This window comes from Bacillus rossius, chromosome 3 (assembly GCF_032445375.1).
Source record: "Bacillus rossius redtenbacheri isolate Brsri chromosome 3, Brsri_v3, whole genome shotgun sequence".
Taxonomy (NCBI): domain Eukaryota; kingdom Metazoa; phylum Arthropoda; class Insecta; order Phasmatodea; family Bacillidae; genus Bacillus; species Bacillus rossius.
Window position 1 is genome coordinate 75,120,560 of NC_086332.1, and position 21,556 is coordinate 75,142,115.

A 21,556-nucleotide genomic window follows, 5' to 3' on the forward strand; every position below is an offset into this window, starting at 1 on the left:
CATAGATGAAAACTTGAATTTAACCCATGATTCAGTGGCCTATCTTTTCTAGGTAGGTTTTTCCCATTTGTTGATGAAGGTAAAAAAATTATGAACATGGAAATTAATTTTATTGCAATATATTAAATCAAGAAACATGGTAATTCAATGAGAGAAATATTTTATTACAGTTTTATGGTCCGTCATATATATTTTCCAGATTTTGTTTTTTTCAGTGTTAAAGTCTACTTGAATTTTTCTTGGTGCTACATCCTAGGCTGAACTGTTTTAGCGAGCTGCAAATAATAATGAATAAAATCATCAGCCTCTATTTGGGTTTATCCTGTATAACAGCTATTAATTTCTGATATTCCAATTTATATGTATTTATTTTACAATTTTTATAGAATAAAGGAGCAAATTCTATACCTGGAATTACATGAAAGTGAGTAAAAACAGAAAGCTACTTACTACATACATACAACTCACCTTTTCCAGATCTTCCTTTTGCTTAGCGTAAGAGAAAGTGATGCGGTACTTTTCATTGCCATCCTTCTTTTCAGACATCTTGAACAGCTTCGCAGGTAGCTGAGGAGCAGCGTCTTCCTCAAAGTTCTCAGAGTTCTGCACTCTTTTTATGGGTCGCTGCTGCGGCGTGTTCAGCTTGGCAGTGAACACGTTCGGCGGTATCTGGAGGGGTTCCTTCCACGGAGCTGGGCAGGCACAAATCATTAATGCTAGCATGCAATTACCAAGTGTCTTGGAAACATAAATACTATCAGCAGTACGCATGGATTCAACAAATGAAGGAATTGTGTCCTCATATCCCATCGACTTTTGAGTCATTACAAACGAGAGACTAGAGCATTGACAGAATGCATTGGTGGAGGAAACCGGAGTACCACGAGAATATCCAATTGCTCACAGCAATGTTGGTCGCGTTTTCCACTTATGAAATATCTGGGTTGGACCGCGATGGGAATGGAACTTCTATTGCCTCGCGAAGCATTTGTCAGTGCCTCATCTACCTATTTGGCATGATATTTATATTAAGGTTATTTTTAAGAACAGTTATAAATTCTGACTGTTTGGAAGCTACTCTAAGATGTGCATTATGAGTTGGCTCAAGACATTTTGAAGTTACTACAGACAGTGGGATGTTTAAACGCAAGTTACGAGAGCTTGCACACCATTGCCAAACATGTCACGACACAGTGACGAAACAAGGCAAGGTGGGGTTAGGCGGTGCGCTGGTGGAACGAACGAACTAGAGTGCTTGATAGGACACAGAGGGCATCGGGTGGTAGAAGCTGTGACCGATCCCCAATAAGAAGCAGCTTGGCAAGAGTCGTCAATCCCTACTTATGAACTTGTGTGCTTGAAGAGAGATGCAACTGGGCTAAGACTTTGGCAGTACGGTCGGAGTCGGAACCCACCAATGTGACGTGGCATCCACGAGGAGTGTCACCTTCTGCCAACCGACCACGGCTGCTTGCTGGAGAATGTTGTGGGGCAGGTCTCCACTCCTCCAGTCAGCATTGGACAGCACCCAGACACCCAGCGTGTTTGCAAGTAAGTGATGACCTAACTCCTGTGTTTGCAAGGCTCAATGAGAGAGTATACTGTGTTTTATAGAGAAGAAAACTGTTGTTCATTGGTACCAGACAGTTGTCAACTTAAGTGAACAGTACAAAGAATTAACAAGATAAAACTGGAAAATGTAATTTTTCATGATCAAAGTATATCATCTTGGCAAAAACATTTTTATTAAATTTTAAACTAGAACACTATAAAAGTAGTACACTACTAGAGAATTTAAATACTAGAAGTGTGTGTGTGTATGTGTGTGTGTGTGCCTCTGTGAGTGTGTGTGTGCATGTGTGTGTGCGCATGTGTGTGTGTGTATAGACACACATAAAATTAATGTTTTGCAATTTAACAATACATTTGTGTACTGCGTCAAGTATTCACAACAAGCCAACTTGCGGTTAACCGTCAATTTAAACCTTCACAAAGAAACAATTATTTAAAATTTTTTTAAACTTGGTGGGAGGTAGGTTAACTGACTACCAACCCCTTTATTCCCAAAAAAAAACATAAAACGTAACTACTTCATCACCTAACTCCACCTAGTCATCGACCGAGCAAGGCTTCTTGTTCTATTTGCATCTGTCACGTTTCTGTACTTTCTTGTGTAATTCTAGTTCAAGCTGATTGTCAGGAGGTTACCCTGTCTGTAACTGTAGCTTTGGTAGGTCCACCAAGCACCAGCACTGGTAATGTGTTCTTGTGCCTCAACTGTTGTGGTTAACGGTGCGGTTAAGGTGTCAATAAGAAAAGTGAATGCCCCAAAAGTGGCACGTCTGCTGGGATGGAGTTCAAGACCTGGTACTTTGTATCATTTGAAGAGTAGTCATGGGTTGTTGGATGAGATGTTTCATGATAGGCTACGAAAGTAAACATGCAAGAGGTGACAGCTTAGACACTGAATCATGTAACTTAGCATTTATGAGGTATTCCAATCAACTTCAACTAACCGATGCAGTTCACAGTGCTAGGTACTGATGACATATTTGCTGATCCTATCTTTTTCTTAGCCTACCTTTTCATAAGATGCAAACCAGACACACTGATTTTTGTTGTTTTCTATTATTGTCATGTAAACATAACCAAACAAATGTTGGGTAGAGATTCATCAGTGATTTACTTGTTCTGCGAAGTACAATTGTTTATAGCCTTCCGCATGTCTCTGTCTATTAAAACAGCTGCCGATCTGTTACCTTACTGGGATTTGGTTTCAACCCATTCTGATATGTGACCCGCAAGTAACTTTACAACACTACCTACCCGAACGTCTTGGAATACCACCCTGATTCTTGTTCAGTTCCTAAATCTTCCTACCTTCTACATCCTGCAGTGGCTGCTGGCAGCCTTCAAGCCTCCCTCATGCTGCAATCTTTCCATTTACTACGCCTTGTGGAAACTGGATGGCAGCTTGTCCACTGCTAAAGCTGCGAAAAAAAACTCTTTTTTCTGCTAACTTTTGTTTGCTTGTTTAAGAAGTACTTCTTGCACATATGTAAGTGGCATCAGAAATGATTTCACTAATATTGAAGCTTGTTTTTTTTTCTCCAGAAGGAAGAAAATTGAGAGTGGTGGTATGTATGTGAAGTATCTGAAAATAATTTTCTGATGTTTCTAAGAGCGGTACTTTACTGTAATTGATAAGTCTAGTCACTAAATTATTGTTTTTTTTTTTGCCATTAGAATTTCTACAATATAATTATTAACTTTTAACAAAGGAAAGCAATTCTTACCCATAAGATGCATTAGAGATCCGTAATCTACAGCAAAAGGATTTCCAAGTATGGACTCAAACTGCTGATACTTGGGAGATTCAGGAGACCTGATGCTGCCGTTGCCCAAATAAACATCACCAAGCCACTGAACATTCACAAGTGGAATTTTCCAAAGTCGAGCTTTCTTACACTTGTCCCCTTCTTCTCTGGAAACAATAAAAACGAAAACTAAATAACATCCTGCTGCACTGCACAAAACATGATAAATTTAATTATTTTTGCTTGAAAATGAAACAGAAATACCTTGAGTCTCTTTCTAGAGCAAAAATTGACCATAAAAGGCGAAGAAAAACTAACACTAGCTAGAATACAGGAAAGAAAGTGAACAATACATACTCATACAGTATAACTAGAGACAGGATTTTATGGTTTTATTTTAAGTCCCAATTCATTTTTAAAACAGAAGATTACTGTGTTATTGTTTTTATTTTTATGAATACGGTTTTGTAATACTTACTCCACCAAAATAGTGTATTTGTATGCTACATTTTTATGATAAAATAATTTGTAATGAATTGATCTAAAACAGATACATTCAAAACAATAAAATAAAGTCACGAGCACTTGTGGTTTAAAATTGATTCAATACACTCAATGCACAATAAAACCAATCAAATTAATTTTTCTGATCTATGCACTTTGGTACAACGTTTGTCAGGATATAACAACATTCCTTGAAATTAAAACTTTAAAAGATTACTTTTTTAGTGATTTTAATTATGTTTTGGTTCAATGCTGGTTAATTCCATGATAAAACTTGCATTTCGGTGGTATTCAGAGTATTGATATGCTTTTTAGTGTAATTTTGGTTTTATCGCAATTCACCATATAATCTTGTCCCTAAATATAATAGTATAAGTTTCAGTGCATATTATTTTCAGCAGGAGGTTTTATTTTAAGTTAAAATTAATAAAATGTATAAACTTTAACAACCCAGATAACAGCCTTCCCCATGCAATCCAGTAATAATAATTTGTTATAAATTTTTGTCATATTTCAGGTTAGATTATAAAATGATGTAAAGTTTTTCCTTTTAGAAATTATTGTGAACGTAATTCTCCAGGTTTATTGTTTTATTTTTATAATTCATAAGTTTATTTTTAAAGAATTATTATTTTTTTTTTTTTGCTGGCTTCTTTGTGTGGGAAGGCGTGCTGACGTAATTCTCCTTCGTTATTTCCACGAACGAGGCTTTGTTTCACACGCTAGGCGTTTGAGTCTCAGTCACGGAAGTGTGAGAAAGAGACAAAATTGCTGCGTCGTGGGAACAGAAGTAAGAATTTCGTGGAAGTTTCTGTTGCCATACGCCGTGATTGGCTGAGAATTACGACAGCGAGCCCACACAAAGGGAAGGAAGGCTGTATGGTTAGTCATTGTCCAAGCACCGTGCTGGACAGTCATTGTTCGAGTGCCGGGTCGGGCGATGGCTCTGTGTTTTATCTTTTCTGGATGTACATTTACATTTTTTTGTGTTTGTTCGGTTGATATTTTGATTTTAAGTAAATAAAAAACAAAAGATAATACATGAAACATTGCATATGAATTACTTCGTGACCTGCTACCAAACTGTATGTTCACTCATCACCTAATTTTGAGCTAGCCGGAGGTGGTGAGTGGTAACAAAACATTTGGAATAAAATGGACTCCTACAAGCTATAAATAAAATACATGTAGACACAAATGTAAATTTTTTTTTTTTAAGGCTGTTATGAATAATCCTCATTTTCTGTTTGTTTGCACTAGTTCTATAGCACACTAGCTAGTACAGTAAAACCCCTCATTAGTGAAATTTTTAAAAAAAATAAAAACCTCATTACTAACTTTCTGTTAAGTTCCATTCAAAACAGTATCTACTGTAATTTATTAAAATTTAAAACAACTGTTTTTAATTCAAATGAAATACAAATTATGCTCAAGAAATAAAAAAAAATAAAAATCCCTAGCAAAAATATAATTCTGCAGAACTATGCTACAAATACTGAAGAATTCTCATAAATTAATGGCATCATGGACAAAAAAAATCATCTTATTCATTTGTGGACTAAGTGATGTATGTATTTTTGTTAATTTTTAAGTTTGGCAAACTGGCCCATTTTCTGAAGAAATATATATTTTTTCACAGCACACTGTTTGCCGATTGCCTAACACCTTTTAATGGCATTTGGGAATACATAAGTACATTTCTGCTATGAATATTTATTTCATAAACTAAATGCCATAAAAATCTTAGGTACCTACTGTAAATATTGTGAAATATACACTTGTTAAAATTGTATTTTTTTTTGTGACTAATGAGACTTTTTTGATAAGAATTCCTCAATAACAAACATACAAAAGTTAAGTTCCTTCAGTTTTATTATACAGTCAAACCTCATTAATACAAACACAATGGGACCATAATTTTGGAACCTTGTAATATTAGGTGGTGTGTATTAACCAAACTTTTGCAATTGCAAAATTAGTTAAGTCAAAATTGTTAAGAATATAATTTCTAAAGAAAATCAAAATAAGTTATGGTAAGTTTTCTCAGTTCCTGAAAAGGTAAAATAAGCTGTAAAAAAACTTGCCCACATTTTTATACAGTCACCAAATGTTTATTGTTTAGGGATAAAAAATTACAAATTCAGGTCAAAAAAAATTTTTCTACTGAACTTCTCTAAGAAGGATTTACCAGCAGAATGTACCACAAATTATAAAATTACTTACAGAGAGACATACAATCATTTTGGATGAATATGTACTTACTAAATTTATATATACACTGAACTACACAGTAGTTTTGTTGAAACTTACTATTTATCATTTTATGATGTTTGTATTGACCATTTTTTAATCTGAGTAGTTCTTTCCAGTGGGGTAAAACAATGTTGGATTACACAATAACAATAACCTAACCCTATATTTTGTACTAACAAACTAAGCATTAAAACTCTGAACTCTTATATAATTTCTAGGGACTGTGAAAACACTTTGTAATAATGATTTCGTAATAACAGTGTTTTTGCTGATGAGGTTTCTTTGTATAGAGGTTTTACTATAGAACTATACAAGCATACGTTGCATACTAGTTGCTAGCATACTCGGCAGCTACCACACACCACACGTTCACAAGTTCAGGGATACCATTCTTGTACAAGAAAGAGGCTCGTGTTTACTCCACTCAATAAAGCAGTAACATGCAAGTAAAATTCAAAATATTTACCTTTTACAAACCAAAATATTGTTTTCTTTGCTGAAGTAGCCAGTGTATTTGGCACCTAATTCTTCAATTAGGAATCGTACTCTGCGTCTTTCATCATCTTCAAACTGTGTTAGTGAGATAATAAAATTTTTGCATGGCTTCCCATCACTGAAATTAAAATAAACAAATTATTTTTAAAATTTTAAGTTTAGTACTGTGTAAATCTTTACAGGACCCATAACACAATACTTACATAACTTCAAATTGAAGTGAGGGGAAAAATAATTTGTGACAAATAATTACCCATGTCAAACTAAAGAGTGAAAAGCATTAAACCAGCAGAAATATTTATTATCTTTGAAAGATTTGTGCAATGGGAGTGCATGACTTGATGTAATGAAATGTTGAAATGACTTGATGTAATAATGTATGTCCAGAAATATTTAGTTACACAGCTAAAACAATACTCACATAACACTGTTTAAAAATAGTGATTAACAAAAGTAATTAAAATAATAATACATACATGAAAGAACAATATTTTCTTTTGAATATGGCCCGTGGCGCGGTGCACGACAATAAGCTCAAACCCTGTTGTGTTGCCCTCTGCCCAAATACTCCCTCCAGTCGGGTGTCATCAGGAGCAGGAGGGTCCCTACCGCCGTGACCTGCCTATCCCTGCAGCAAAGCAGGGTTCAACCTGCACCGCACACCGCCAAGTAGAGCCCACTCAAGGCTGCTCTAGCGATCACCGACTGCGCCAACGGCCCCAGAGTGGGGATAGTGTGACATCCAAACCCAAGAAACAACTGTGCACATGAAAGTGCGCGAGTGTGCCACTCGAAAATTGTTACACCCTCAGCAAAGAAGTTTCACTTCAAAAAAATGACATACATATACAAATTAGAGATCAGCGAATGCTTGAAAATCGACTTAAGCAGAACATCTAATTGCAGCTTAAAATATTTTCCCAGCCTCTAAAAGTTTCGGGTTTATTGATGTTTAACATCTTAGCTCTTGGTATACGGCATTTGATAGAAGTAATTTTGTGAGTGGAACAGAAATATGTAATCATGATGCTGCCATCAGTAGTGGATGGCGCAAACCAATCTACAAAGCCAAAGGAAAATGTTATGGAATTAACTGTTTAATGAATTTTAACAAGATGGGCAGTATTTTAATAAAATTCCTCACTGAAAATCAGGTCTAAGGCATGGTTTATTTTGGGAGCTGTTTTATTATGTAGTTTAAAATTTCAGTCTGTGAATTGAATAGTCAACATAGCTGCTCTGGCAGAAAATTCTAGCAGCGGGTGCAGAAACCACTCGTGATTTGCATCCAGAAATGTAGTTGAAAACAAAATTTGAGTATATTCATCACTTTTGGCATTATTTTAAAATATTCTACGTTAAAATATGTGTCCGAGTTTCATTTTATAATTATATTTGCAACATAAGAACACAAGATTTTGCTCATTACTGAGATTGGATGTTATACATTACTGGTGAGTACTGAACAAATCGCTCACATTTTTTTTTTTTTTTTTTTTTACTTGGGCTTCATGTTATGACTACGAGGTCATTAGGACAGATTCTTTCAAATTACCTAATGGGTACAAAGGAATTGGTCATGGTCTAAAGTAAGGAAACATCCTAGCATTTGCATGGAGTGTCCTCTTACAGTGCCACCTCGCTTCATTTCAAAGTTTAATTTCAGAGAGATCATACAGCTACCAATTTTATAAAAATGGTTGTATGTATCATTTTTTTGCATAAAATAACAACATATTGACGCTCACTGCCTTGGTGAATTGCAGGGCCGACGGAATGACAGATGATGGGTTCAGTTCAGGTGATGGAGGTTGATGTCAGCTGGGGCTTCGCCTCGTAAGCCTGGCCCGACTCTACTGTCCAGTTCCCCTCCTTCCCGGCATTTGTACCGCCGACGTATGTAGACATGCGTGTGTTCAAATTGCGCGCCACGGACTACCGCAAGAGGGCGCTTAGCGGCAGTACGACGTCCCCAGAAACTAGTAACAACAATTATTATTTAAATGTTAATATTAAAAATAGCTGATGTTTGAGGTTCTGAGCCCGGATGAGGGATTGTATAAATTATAAGAGTGTTTTGTCTCTTTCTTAAAACTAACCCTTGGCACGGGATCACAGAATAGAATAACGGTTTTGGTCCGGCAGGAAGCTGCCTGTTGTCCGCGCGCAGAGCGCTGCTTGCCCCAGTTCCTCTTCGTCATCGGCCGAGGCCAGACGTGCGCGGTCATCAGAGACGTGTGGCCACATGTCGCCAACCCCGTGGTATCCGTGTACGCAGATCAGTGTGGCGTGCCCGATGCCTAGAGTGGGCCAGGTCTTAAGTAAATAAGCTCGATTAATTAGAGGACTAATATCTCGCCTCGCACGGGCCAAGTAACACCCTGACCGGGAGTCTCAGCCGGGTCCACGTGCCCAGTCACGTGGTGGCGCCCACTACAAACAGCCTCGGGTAAGCAGCTATGTTCTCAAGATAATCGGAGGACTCCGAAAGGGTGGATGTGAAGAGCCTCACACTAGCCCGTCGTGAACACAAGGTGGTGAATGTCTTCTGAACCATGACATCACCCTTGTGATGCTCTTTGTGGGTTTCAATTCAAGATTACAATTCTGACAATCGATTCATTGAAGTAAAAAAGGGTTTTATTTTTAATTCATATCTAATTTTGAATCAATTATAAAATTATGTATTCACAACTGTCAAATACTTTACTAACCAAATTTCAAAAGACAATGAAACCTTTTATCACACTTCACAAATGCAAAATACTATAATAAAAATACAATGTAACAGAGTAACGTTTAATGCAAGAAAGAAACCAGCTATGTATTTTCTTCTATCATGAAAATTTTAAGTTGTGTGACAATTGTTTTGCCGATCACCTGATTATACACATAAAAATAGAAAACTTTGAGTAATTTTCAATCTCCATCTCAAATTATTTGTTATATATAAAATATAAAAAAAGCATTTATGTACTATGATGCAGAAAACAAATCAATATTACTAAACAAATCTTCTTCGCTTCATAAGTGTTACACTCTTTCGTTTAAATTCTTTGTGAATGAAGGCATGTGACCCATTTGCTGTATGTAATGGTAACAAATAACAAAAAAAATATTTGGCTTGATAATTTGGATTAAATATAAAATTATTAACGAATACCATATAATTTTGGAATACTCGCTGACCCTTTAGCGTGAATGTACAGCCAATTATTATAATTAATCACAGTGAATGGTGGCATGAAAATAGATCTTGTTTTAATATTTTAGCACCAGGGGTAAGACATATTTTTAGGAATCTCAGCCATACAGGTAGCTGGCAAAAGACTGTTTTGAACTGCAGGAAACAAATTCTTTAACTGCAAAGCTAATGTGTCTCCAGAAAATGCATCAAAATTGATATTTTAGCATTTTCAAATGAACTACAGTCAAACCTCTCTGAAACGACCCCTCACGGTTTCCAGGAATGGGGTCGTAATAGAGGAATTTTAACACACAGCGTATTTTTGTGTCGGCTTTAATACTTTCAATAATGTTCATGTAAGAATAACAAAAAAATAATGGGACATTTCCTTTAAAAATATGGCAGCTGTAGGTTCTGCAACGCGAGTGGGCGCACACGAAGATCGCCCGGCTGGCTGGCGGCAGCGGCTTCATGACGCATAAGCTCACCCCTCCCTCCCCTCTCGTTAACGTTCTTCAAGGCTAGCTCATCCCTCCCAGACACACAAACCATCTAGTGTCCTCCCTTATAACACCCCAACTTCGCTCCCCTTTGAAAAACCTTCAGTGTGAAAATGCTCATTTCACCCTCCCTTCTCCCATAAAATTGGGCTATTATGAATGGGGTACTAAAGCGGCGAGGGAGGGGTCAAAATATGTCACTTTTCACACCAAGTTCGAGTTCAGTCATCTATGGCAAGGAATTTACAAGCTTTCAAACTTAAATATAAATGTATTTTAATAGCAAGGGTCCTATGAAAAGGAATATACCGAATAAAATCTAACTGCTGTCACCAAACAAAGCATAAAACGGCCCAATGCGTGGTCGCTCCGTTATTGCTCGCGCGAGAGGTGAGACGTGGAATGTTAGAAGAAAGATAAATGCGAGGGAGACAGACGGCAGCCAGTGTGTTTCTTGCGTGGGCAATAAGTGGCGTAGCCTTTTTTTTTTATGCTGGGTGAAGCCACCTTTTTCTATCAACCCACGGGAAAAGATAATTGCTTGAGCTGTCAAAATATACATTGCTGCAGCAGTTAAAACAAGTCGAGGCCGGTGTGCATCCAGTCGGTCGCTGTGTATTGTCAACCGATAGTAATCAAAATCAAGAGAAATCCAGCAGGTAGCTTTCTTTGCCTTAACTGTGTACCACACTAGACACTCGCAAATAGCTAAACGTAAACACGTTGCCACAAATTCCTTTATCTGCACCCTGCCGGCAAAGGGATGTGGAATGGGGGTTGTTAAGCGCTGACAGCGGTCGTAAACACGTTGCCACAAAAACCTTTATCTGCACCCTGCCGGCAAAGGGATGTGGAATGGGGGTTGTTAAGCGCTGACAGCGGTCGTAAACACGTTGCCACAAAAACCTTTATCTGCACCCTGCCGGCAAAGGGATGTGGAATGGGGGTTGTTAAGCGCTGACAGCGGTCGTAAACACGTTGCCACAAAAACCTTTATCTGCACCCTGCCGGCAAAGGGATGTGGAATGGGGGTTGTTAAGCGCTGACAGCGTCGTAAACACGTTGCCACAAAAACCTTTATCTGCACCCTGCCGGCAAAGGGACGTGGAATGGGGTTGTTAAGCGCTGACAGCGGTCGACAGGAAGTGGTATCTATTTTTATATATGCGCTGCCTATGGCAGTACAGCACTCGGCAAGAGAAACGCAGTAACACACTACTCACCAGGGTCACCACAAGAAACTTAGTTTCTGTCCGATTTTCTTCGGATTTTCGGCAATTTTTCAGGTTCCTCGAAATCTGGTTGTAATAGAGAGGTGGTCGCAATAAATGGGGTCGCAACAAAAAGGTTTTACTGTAGGTCACAAGTAATTTTATTTTAAAAGTGTTATACACTTGTATATATTAAAATGAGAGATTTGACTGAAAGCTTAAGAGCTATTTAGTTGGCTCACTCGAGCTTGACTCAAATTAAAAATCCCAGACTTGCAGACCTCTAAAATATTTATATATTATTATAAAAATAATTAAATTCATAAAATGTATATCTTTAAAAAAAAAATTTATACTATATACTACATATTTTTGAAATCCAAACACAAGATGAAAGAAGTATATGGGTTTTTTTATATATAGATCAAGTAATACTTAGTTTCCAACTATAATTCATGGCACAATCCCAAGTAACAACGCAAAAACAAAATTATTATCTGCAGATATGCACAGGACTTCGTCAGTACAAAAAGCTAAGGAAAACTATTTCATATCCATGGCTACGAAAACCAATAAATACAGAGTCTGACTTTTTACCAGAGTGCACATCATCATCCACATAGTCAGTATGAGAACTTTAAAAAAAGTGTACAATAAAATTTACACTACATTATAACAAAAAATTATACAGGAGCACATAAAAGTGGAAAATATATTTAGGAACAACTTAAATATGAGAAAGTAAATCAGAGTTCCACTAAATGAAGAAATGTTTGATTTTTAGTTTAGAGATTTAAGCACATTTAGGAGAAAAATTTACACACTTAAAGGGCCTGCTTAGTCATGGGTGTATTTCTGCAAGTGAGGTGCGAGCGGCCACTATGACATTTCAATGGTAACTAACATTATATATGGTAGAAAAATGAAGATAAAGGTGTACGCAAATCCCTTGAGTGCTTTCAAGAATCTGTACCAGATGTTTCACGCCCAAATTTTTTTGAAAACACACGTTTTAGCCATTATCACTAGCCTAAAAATAAGTAGACATCTGAAAATTGTGATTTTTCAGTTCAAATCGAATTCGAATCGAATTTCAAAAAAATTCACGAGTTTCGAATTTTTTTCGAATCGAATTTGGGAATATTTATTAAAATAACATATATCATTAAAAAAATTTTAACATACCACCTTTCAAAAACTTGTCACATAATTCACAGTTTAAATCAAGTAACTAAAATCAAAGTGAGACTACATATTTTGAAGAAGCACAACCAGATTCTCAAAAATTAAAAAAAAAAAAAATTAAAAATTATGTCTATAGCACTAACATAAATCACTTCGCAATGTCATGGAGAAAGGTGAGTTCATCGACATGGTGTGGCAACAACAATTCTCTGCAGCTGGTAACTATGTTGCCTGCTGTAGAGAAAACTATCTCACTTACCACCTTATTTAACATGTTTGACTTTCAAGGATAAAAATATTAAAAAAATATCACAGCAGAAGAAAGTGGTACAAAAGAAAAATAATAAATTTACCGTTTTTATCACTTAAGCATAGCACATTTTATTCTAAAATCAAGTTTATAATTAGGGGTGAGACCTTGGGTTCACTCTTAGCCGAGTTTTGAAATAAACAAACCCCGTCTTATCACTGAGCCGCGTCAGCAAGTGATAGGCTGAATTCATCTTGAGCGCCAAGCACTAGTTGCAACACACACACACACACACACACTTCAGTACAGTCGGTGCTAATAAAATAACGGAGAAGTAATATAACAGGAAGCACCGTAGTACTTAGTTCAGCGTAGGTGGTTCATTTGCGAAGAAAAAACTATGCACTTAATGCCTAATAGCCGTCTTCACAAAATCATCACAAGTTTTGATAACAGGATACTCACGTTTCCTTTTCTTCCCGGGAGTTGTTAATGTCCCAGTGTCCTGTAATTCTTTCCTTGCACAAAGCACACTGCTCTTCGAAACACTCGAAAATTCCGCAGTTAAACTCGCGATATCGTTCACACGACAATCCGGATATTTGTCTGAAAATGTTTTAAAAACATTCAAGATTCAACACAATAGTTTTCTGTGCACTTTTCAAAGGCTTTCCCGTTCTGTGCTTTACAAAACTCGGTCCGGCGTCAGCCATAACAAATAGTGTGCGCGCGAATCTGTTGCGCCGGGCATCAACTGTACACTGTACACACGGCGTCTGCTAACATAATTGTAAGTAAATACTTTCTGACACATTAAACTGTATTGGATATTAATGGTGAAACGCTATAATGCTATATAACAACAATTGTTATAAAAAAGGCAGTGTAAAAATACGTAACGACGGGACTATTTCTAGCGCACGAATAATGTGCGCGGCGGCCAGCAGCCAATGAAAATGTTTGTTTACGAGAGGCTTTGTTTATTCCAAAACTTAGGTAAGAGAGAACGGAGAATACTATTATGCAAAAAAAAAGTTAAGTAATCCATAAAAAAAAACCTATTCATGGAAAGTACGTTTATTTAAAAAGTAGACTTTGCGAAAGCACGCTAAATAATTTAAATTAATGAGTGATGCAATAAAACCATTATATTCAACGTAAAAAAAAAAGAAACCCTTTAAAGTACGTGATTTGTAACTATACGCATAACGATCGTGGGGGTTAACTCTGTGACCGACAGAGCGCGTGTGTGCATGCAGTCAGCGAGCTATCAATATCAATTTTCGACTACATGCGCGCGCTCTATACGGGAATACAGGAATCAACACAACCAAACTGGCGCTGCGTACGTTTTTATAAGCGGTATAAAGCGACTCCCGAGACGTTAAAGATGAAGTGAAGTTTATAACTTTTAAAAACATCTTTAAAACACGATTTACACATCAGATTACTTTGTAATAGGATTAATTAAGTTAGTAAGCAGTTTTATCAGAACGAACGGCGTAAACTGCGTAAGCAATACGCGCGTTGTAAACAACGGGAATTCATTGCATTACATCAAATGAGGTTAAAACGGGACAGAAATAAAATTGTTCAAATAACATGAAAATGTAAATAACGGTAATGTAAATAAGGGGTTTCGATGTATAATTTTTTGTAAGTGGAAGATGTAATCGTCCATTTACATTTCTTTTAAAAATGGGGGAGGGGGATGTCCTATATTAGTGTACCCGGGTCAGATTTTGCTAGTCGAATTATTGTAAAATGAATTTGATTCAAATTTTCGAATCGAATATCAAAAAATTCTAACTCGAATTCGGAATTTTCAAATATTCGCAGAACCCTAAAAATAAGTTTAAAATTAAAGTACAGAAACAGAATTACTCATCCGCCCCCCAGCGTATTATTAAATGTTTTTCGTAGACCACAATTTGATATCTTGAGCAATGTATGTGTGCCCAAGTAGACGACTATAAGAATACCTGAAGTTTGTTGGGAAATGGATTGCCTGCCATGGTGGCACCACTTGCTTCCTCCCGACAACATCATTGAGCCAATACGCAGTTACAAGGCGCTTCCCATCTTGAAGAGCCTACAACAGAGATTACACTCACAGCACTTCTTCCTTCTGGAAAACATTTATTGATGTGTGTTGTGCCACACCCCACTTCCACTTGAAAACTGCATCACTGATAAAACTCATATTATAAAGAGATGGGAATACAAAAAAAGTTTACTGGAACAAGTAAACACTTTGGAGTAAGTTCCTTACTCTACTATATAAAATATATTGTACTATAGAGCATCCCACTCTTAGATTGCAGTGTGGAAGTAAATGGGCGCATTCTCTCTCTCTCTCTAACACACGCCGATTGCCGTTAGCACTGTCCTTGTTTCTTCGTGCGTTGTTGCCAAATATCAAACGAAATTTAAAATTTTAATTTTTGGACCAAGCTTTTTTTCATATTGTGTAGAATCAAAATACGCATCAGGCAATGCTTATTTTGAATAATTAACAATATTTTAAGTGTCCGAAAAAATTAAAAAACATAACTTATTCGCTGCGAACTGTTTTGAAGTATTCCGATATGTTTCACATCAAAAACAGAAAACCTACATGTGTATTTCATTCAGATTTTTTTTATTAGTAAATTAATGCCTTAGGATGCCACCGAACAAATGTTAAGACAAAAACTGTACAGGTTTCACTTAAATAATTTTTTTAATATATTGAAATGCATTTTCTCACAAACTGAAACATCAAAAAGTTGACCCGCGGAAAAATTTTTTTCTATTAAAGATAGATGGGGGACAAAAGCGAGAAAAATGTTCACAATGAATTGAATTAGTTTTTAAAAGCAGCCCCATCTCAATTGCTTCTACAGTTTCCGTGGAAATAGCTGTTAAAGATGTGTCTTATCAGTACAAGAGCGCGCGCTGCCGTCGTAAGAGGAAACAGGGTCGTGTGTTTAGATAAGTGGGGTTCTGTCCTACAAGCAATTTCAAATACATGGCTTCCTTAGTCAACTAAAAATATTATAATCGATTCTTGAACATAATATGTAAAATGTATGAAATAAATACGAAGGAATTCAATAGCGATCATGGTACAAAATTTTGAATTACTTTTCTATCCTTCTCAACACCAAGCATCTTATCAAACATTGTTTTAGACAAAGTTTTGGAAAATAACTATGATATTATTACAAACAATTTAAACAGATTTGATAAGGTGTCTACTAAGGCAGTTACGTTTTTTTGTCCGGTGAAAATTTTTTTCGAACCCATGCAGTTATGGCTGGTCGTATCAAAAATGTATTTAGAAAACATTTTTCGGCATTAGGTAATCCGAGTTATACGTTAAAACGGATTCCATATTATTCATATTATGGGAGTTGTTGCGATTTTTCTGTTTTTCAAAAAATCTTCCCCATTTCGAACCAATTGTTCGGATTTTTCCCATAACTTACTCGACCGAGAATTTTCATTACTGTATTTTATTTATCATTTTGGACATGACTTGTCCAAAAATACGGCATTTATCGGGCCCATGAAAATGTGATATATATATATATATATATATATATATATATATATGGGATTTTTAGAACAGAAACGAAAACTATAAGAAATTTTCGTCTACAATAGGTAGTTTTTATTTGAAATTTACATAAAAGTGGCATTATTACAAATTTATATGTGTAATAGTATTTAATATTATAAATTACGATATGATTTCTTAAAATGCTTCTTGTTCGATCCAAATTACAAATACACGCATCTCCTGAAATTCGTAATGTGTTAAAGATTTGGCAACAGCGCGCGCCATAAGCCGTGTACTGCAATCTAAGAGTGGGACGGGCTATACCAATGACAGTGTATGCAAAAATTCTCAGGAAAACTTAAATAAAATAATTAAAAAACTAAAGCTAATATTTTATCAAACTTAGAAAATTACTACTACATTCCATGGAAAGAAAAAAATGAGAGAGCTAAACCTCCAAAAATACAAATTTCTTTACCTAAGCTGTTTTCAAAGTGTCCACACAAATTTGTAATAAAATTTCCCTGGCATTTCCTTAAACCAAATTTTAAATTTCCCTGACTTTTTTTTAAAACTTCTTTACCTATTTTGTAATTTTCAGAAATAAATTCAACAAAATCCAGCATCCATCTATGATCCCCATAGCTGGGCTAGTTCACTATTTGCTACCTCCATTCAAACAGAGCCTTGCATGCTCATTTTAAAGTGTGTGTGACCACTAAAACCCCATCAGAAAAACAAAACAAAAAAATTGATTTCACAGTCTGGGCAATGGCAGTCTGTATAATTACATTTTCCCCTCAAATTATTATCTCTAGGGAATTTCTATAACTTTTCCAGGAATTCAAGTAAATTCCCTAACTTCACCTAATTCGCCATGACTTTCCAGTGTGTGTACACCCTGGTTTCATTAGTAGATGAGAGATATTCTGAGCACATCTGGCAGCAAGAAAGAAAATTATTGAACGTGTTTCTGAACTGGTTTTGGTTCTTGAAAAACAACAAAATTGAACCAAAAGTTTGACAAAGTATATATATCAAAACCTTTCCTGCAACTACCTGTTCCTCCCATTTTTCACCTTGTTAAGCTGGAATGGTAATAAAATAATACAAATACTTATCATTTTACCAATCAACAGTAGAATTAAATCTGTTATAGTGAAATTTCATTACAATGTACCTGAAAAATTCCTACAATTTTGGAAATCAATACTGAAATTACTTTATACATAACAGTTGGGTCATTCCATACCAAATCAACCAAAAAAAAAAAAAAAAACTATTTTTGACACCCAGTCTCAGATTTTGACGAAACTTGGCATGGTTGTTCATTTTATTGATGTAAGTAACCATACCAATTTGTTTTGCTCTATCTCTAGTGGTTTAGATTTTACAACCCCTTAAAGTTTATGGATTATTGGCATTTTAATCATCTGGCCGCCGTTAACTAGATGTGTTGTCCGATGGAAAAAAATTCATATTTTTTTTATTTACTAACCATTTTGTCTGAAAAAAATTTTATGTTTGGATCAATGTAGCAGGAATAATATAAAAAATGAAGAAAACTACTAAGTGTTTATTTGGAACCATAAAAAAATCTCAAAGTGTAATTTTTATGATTATCGAAACAAAATGTAGAGTTTTATGGAAAATGGCAAATCTCATAAAGGGAAATGGATAATCATGAAATCTCTGTTTTATTTTTGTTCTAAAAGATATGTTCTACCACATTAAACAGTAAGATTCGTGGTTTTTTTACTCATTTGATAATTTTTTTCACTTCAATACACAAAAATGAGTTAATTATTTAATTTTGGTTAAAAAGATGCTTTGGCCGCTATTTGCCTGCCTGCCTGCCTGCCTGTGTTTCTGAATTATATACAGATGATTAAAATACCACATTATTCTTTTGGTATCCCACACACTTCTTTATAAAATAAATTACCTTACTTGCTGCTTCCTGTTTCCCATGCTGTCAAAGCCCTGCATTCGTGCCATGACACCATCCTGTTCCTTATCCACTCGCAAATACATAAACAACTGCCAGTGTAGTTGACCTATTTTTTTGTGTTTGTGCCTGGCTGCGGACTTCACACACCCCTTCCCCCGTCTTCTGTGCTCGCCCTCTTCCAGATCCAGATGCAAGATCTTCCCAGGAGATAAGCCATAAGGCCAGCAACTGATACAATCCGTGCATAGAGAGAGAATAAGGCGGGCTGTGTGTGACCTTGTGCATGTCCGAACCTGCCTTCCCTTCACAGCAGCATTATTTAATATAGCTTCCATGTCAGTCCGTCACAGGCAGTTGCCATGAAAGAAGTAAGATTGGTGCTTATACCTAACAGTCAATTAAGCATTTCAGTAAATGAGTGTTATTGATAGTATTTATGTGTTTTTATTAAACTAAGTGAGTACCAAAGTGCATTGTTATGTTTTGTTGAACAATGGAGAAAAAGTGTAGTGTTGGAGAAACTACTGAAAGTGATTGCCATCTGTTACACTATGTCAAGGACAAGTCTATACAAGGTATTGAAAAACTTTCTGAAGAAGATTTGAATCTTTTGACATTAAGATGTGAATCCAACAAGTTAACAACTGTTTGCCTTCACCATGAAAGTGTGTTTTTAAAGAAGTATGAATTTTTACAAAAGGTGTGTTGTGATCCTTTCAACGGACATAAAACTGTTATTAAAAAAGCACTTTGTGTTTTAACTGTACAACAGAGTAGAATCATCTTATCAAAAGGGTACAAGGTTAAACCTGGTCAGAAACTTTGTGCGTTTTGCAGGAATAAACTTTTAGAAGATAAAGAAGCTGACAAGGTTGAAAGTAATGATGAGCATGAGAATGGACAAACAAAGGATATAGGACTAACATTTAGAGATGAACTAAACCAACTTCAAAAAAATACTGTAATTGACAAGCTAAATTCTTCCTTTCATGAAATTGGATGTTCACCAATGAAATTACATGCACTTGGTCATCATAGCAAATCAAGTAATGCTAAAGAAAAGCTACAAAAAGTTCATGAAAAAGTAAAATCAAAAATTGAAACTGTTCTTGAAGTTGATCTACCAGAAGAAAAAAACTTGTTGGAAAAAAGTATGTTGCAGAACAGTGAAGACATGGATAAACTAGTGAACATTATTAAAAAGGAAATTATAGGTGCATCAAGGAAAAAACACATTCAAATGTTGACAATACCAGCTTCTCTGTTGTGGTCAAGAAAAAAAATAAAATAAACTTTTAACACATCTGATTATTCTGTTCGTAAGGCTCAACATGTGTTTAAAGACAAGGTTTTTTTTAGACAAACCAGACCCTAAGCAAGGGAAACAGCTAAGCCTTGAAACTATTGATTTAGTGAAACAATTTTATCAGAGTGATGAACATTGTAGAATTCTGCCAGGGATGAAGGATGTCGTGAGTATAGGAAAAAAGGTTTATGAGAGAAAGCGTTTGATTTTGTGTAATCTTTCTGAGCTATACTCAAGTTTTAAATGGGAGCATCCTCATTTGAAAATAGGTTTTTTAAAATTCTGTTTCTTGAGACCTAAATGGTGCGTTTTAGCTGCCTCTAGTGCCACTTAGTATGCGTGTGCACAATACACCAGAATGTTATTTTATTGATTCATGGAGCCGGTATAGAGGAAGATTACAAAGAACTGATATTTCTCATGGTTTGTGAAGGAGCAACAAGAGAATGTATGTTAAGGCATTGTGACAAATGTTCATCAAAAGATAACCTTGTCCATTTTTTACAGACAAAGTTTGAAGAATATGACAATGAAGACGTTATTGAGTTCAGTCAGTGGGTTTCCACAGATCGAACTGAAATGATAAGGTGTTCCAGCTCTGTTGTTGAATTTATAGAAACATTAGTTGAAAAACTCAACAAATTAATACCTCATTCTTACATTGCCAAATCACAAGCATCTACTTTTAAAATTTTAAAGGAAACAGCTCTTTCCAAAGTAGCTGTAATTTCAATGGACTTCAATAAAAATTATGCTTTCACAATACAAGAGGAAGCCCAAGGTTACCACTGAACCTCAGATTCATGCACTATTCATCCTGTAATCATTCATTGCAAGGATGCAACTGGCAAAAAGCTTGTTCTACCTTTTTGCATCATATCTGATGACCTCAAACATGATGTATGGTGTACGAAATCCAAAAAACTATGACTGCCTTATTGAATGAGAACCACCCACACATTAAAGAGATTCATTACTTTAGTGATGGGTGTGCAGCACAAAATAAAAATAAATACAACTTCGTAAACCTGTGTCTACATGAGAGAGATTTTTTACTGAGAGCTCAGTGGTCATTTTTTGTGACCAGCCATGGCAAAACGGAATGCGATGGAATAGGGGGTACTGTAAAACGCATAGCTCGGAGGGAAAGTCTTAAACGACCTCTGGAAAAACAAATTATAACAGTGGCTGAACTGTTTGACTTCTGCAAGACCAGAATTGAAAATATCAGTTTCCATTTTATTACTAAAGAAGCAGTTAAATTGACTCGCCTTGCTATGGAAAGTCGCTTCAAAAATGTTCAAACTCTTCCAGGGACAAGATCATTTCACAACTTTCAGCAACAAAATGATTCACAAACAATTGAGGCTCGAAGAAATAGCAAGGATGAAAAAGCAGCTATTATTTTTAATTTATTTAGCATTCAGCAAAACTATCTCGTGAAATTAGAAGATTTGTACCCTGGATGTTTTATTGCTTGTGTTTATGACAGCTTCTGGTACTTTGGCATGGTGAATGAAATAAATGCTGAACAAAAAGATGTCACGGTACAGTTTATTCATCTCCGCGTACCATCACCATCCTTTTCTTGGCCCAAGAAAGAAGATACATGTACTGTGCCCATTCTTCATATTATTGCTATGGCGGAACCGCCAAAAACAATGACTGGAAGAACCTATCAGTTTTCACAAGAATGTATGACAAATATCCAATCAAAATTTGACAATCTAGAAGAATTTTGAAGTACAATGACCTAACAGTGTTACAACCGCAAGAACTGTAATTCTTAATAACATAGGAGTATTGCATGTGTAAGTAAACACACTAATGTTTTATGTAGATTAAATTAATAA

The 21,556-nt window shown here is 35.8% G+C and overlaps 1 protein-coding gene across 5 annotated transcripts in view; it reads right to left on the reverse strand.

The window, feature by feature from the left end:
- Positions 1 to 21,556, reverse strand: part of LOC134530910 (PAX-interacting protein 1-like) — a 146,674-nt gene that overhangs the window by 11,243 nt on the left and 113,875 nt on the right. For all 5 annotated transcript variants that reach the window (XM_063366214.1, XM_063366212.1, XM_063366217.1 and 2 more), the window contains exons 18-21: positions 14,885 to 14,994; positions 6,541 to 6,687; positions 3,297 to 3,484; positions 469 to 692 (exon numbers count right to left, since the gene is read on the reverse strand). In XM_063366214.1, coding sequence (XP_063222284.1) covers positions 469 to 692; positions 3,297 to 3,484; positions 6,541 to 6,687; positions 14,885 to 14,994 — 669 coding nt within the window. The remainder of the gene's footprint in view (positions 1 to 468; positions 693 to 3,296; positions 3,485 to 6,540; positions 6,688 to 14,884; positions 14,995 to 21,556) is intronic.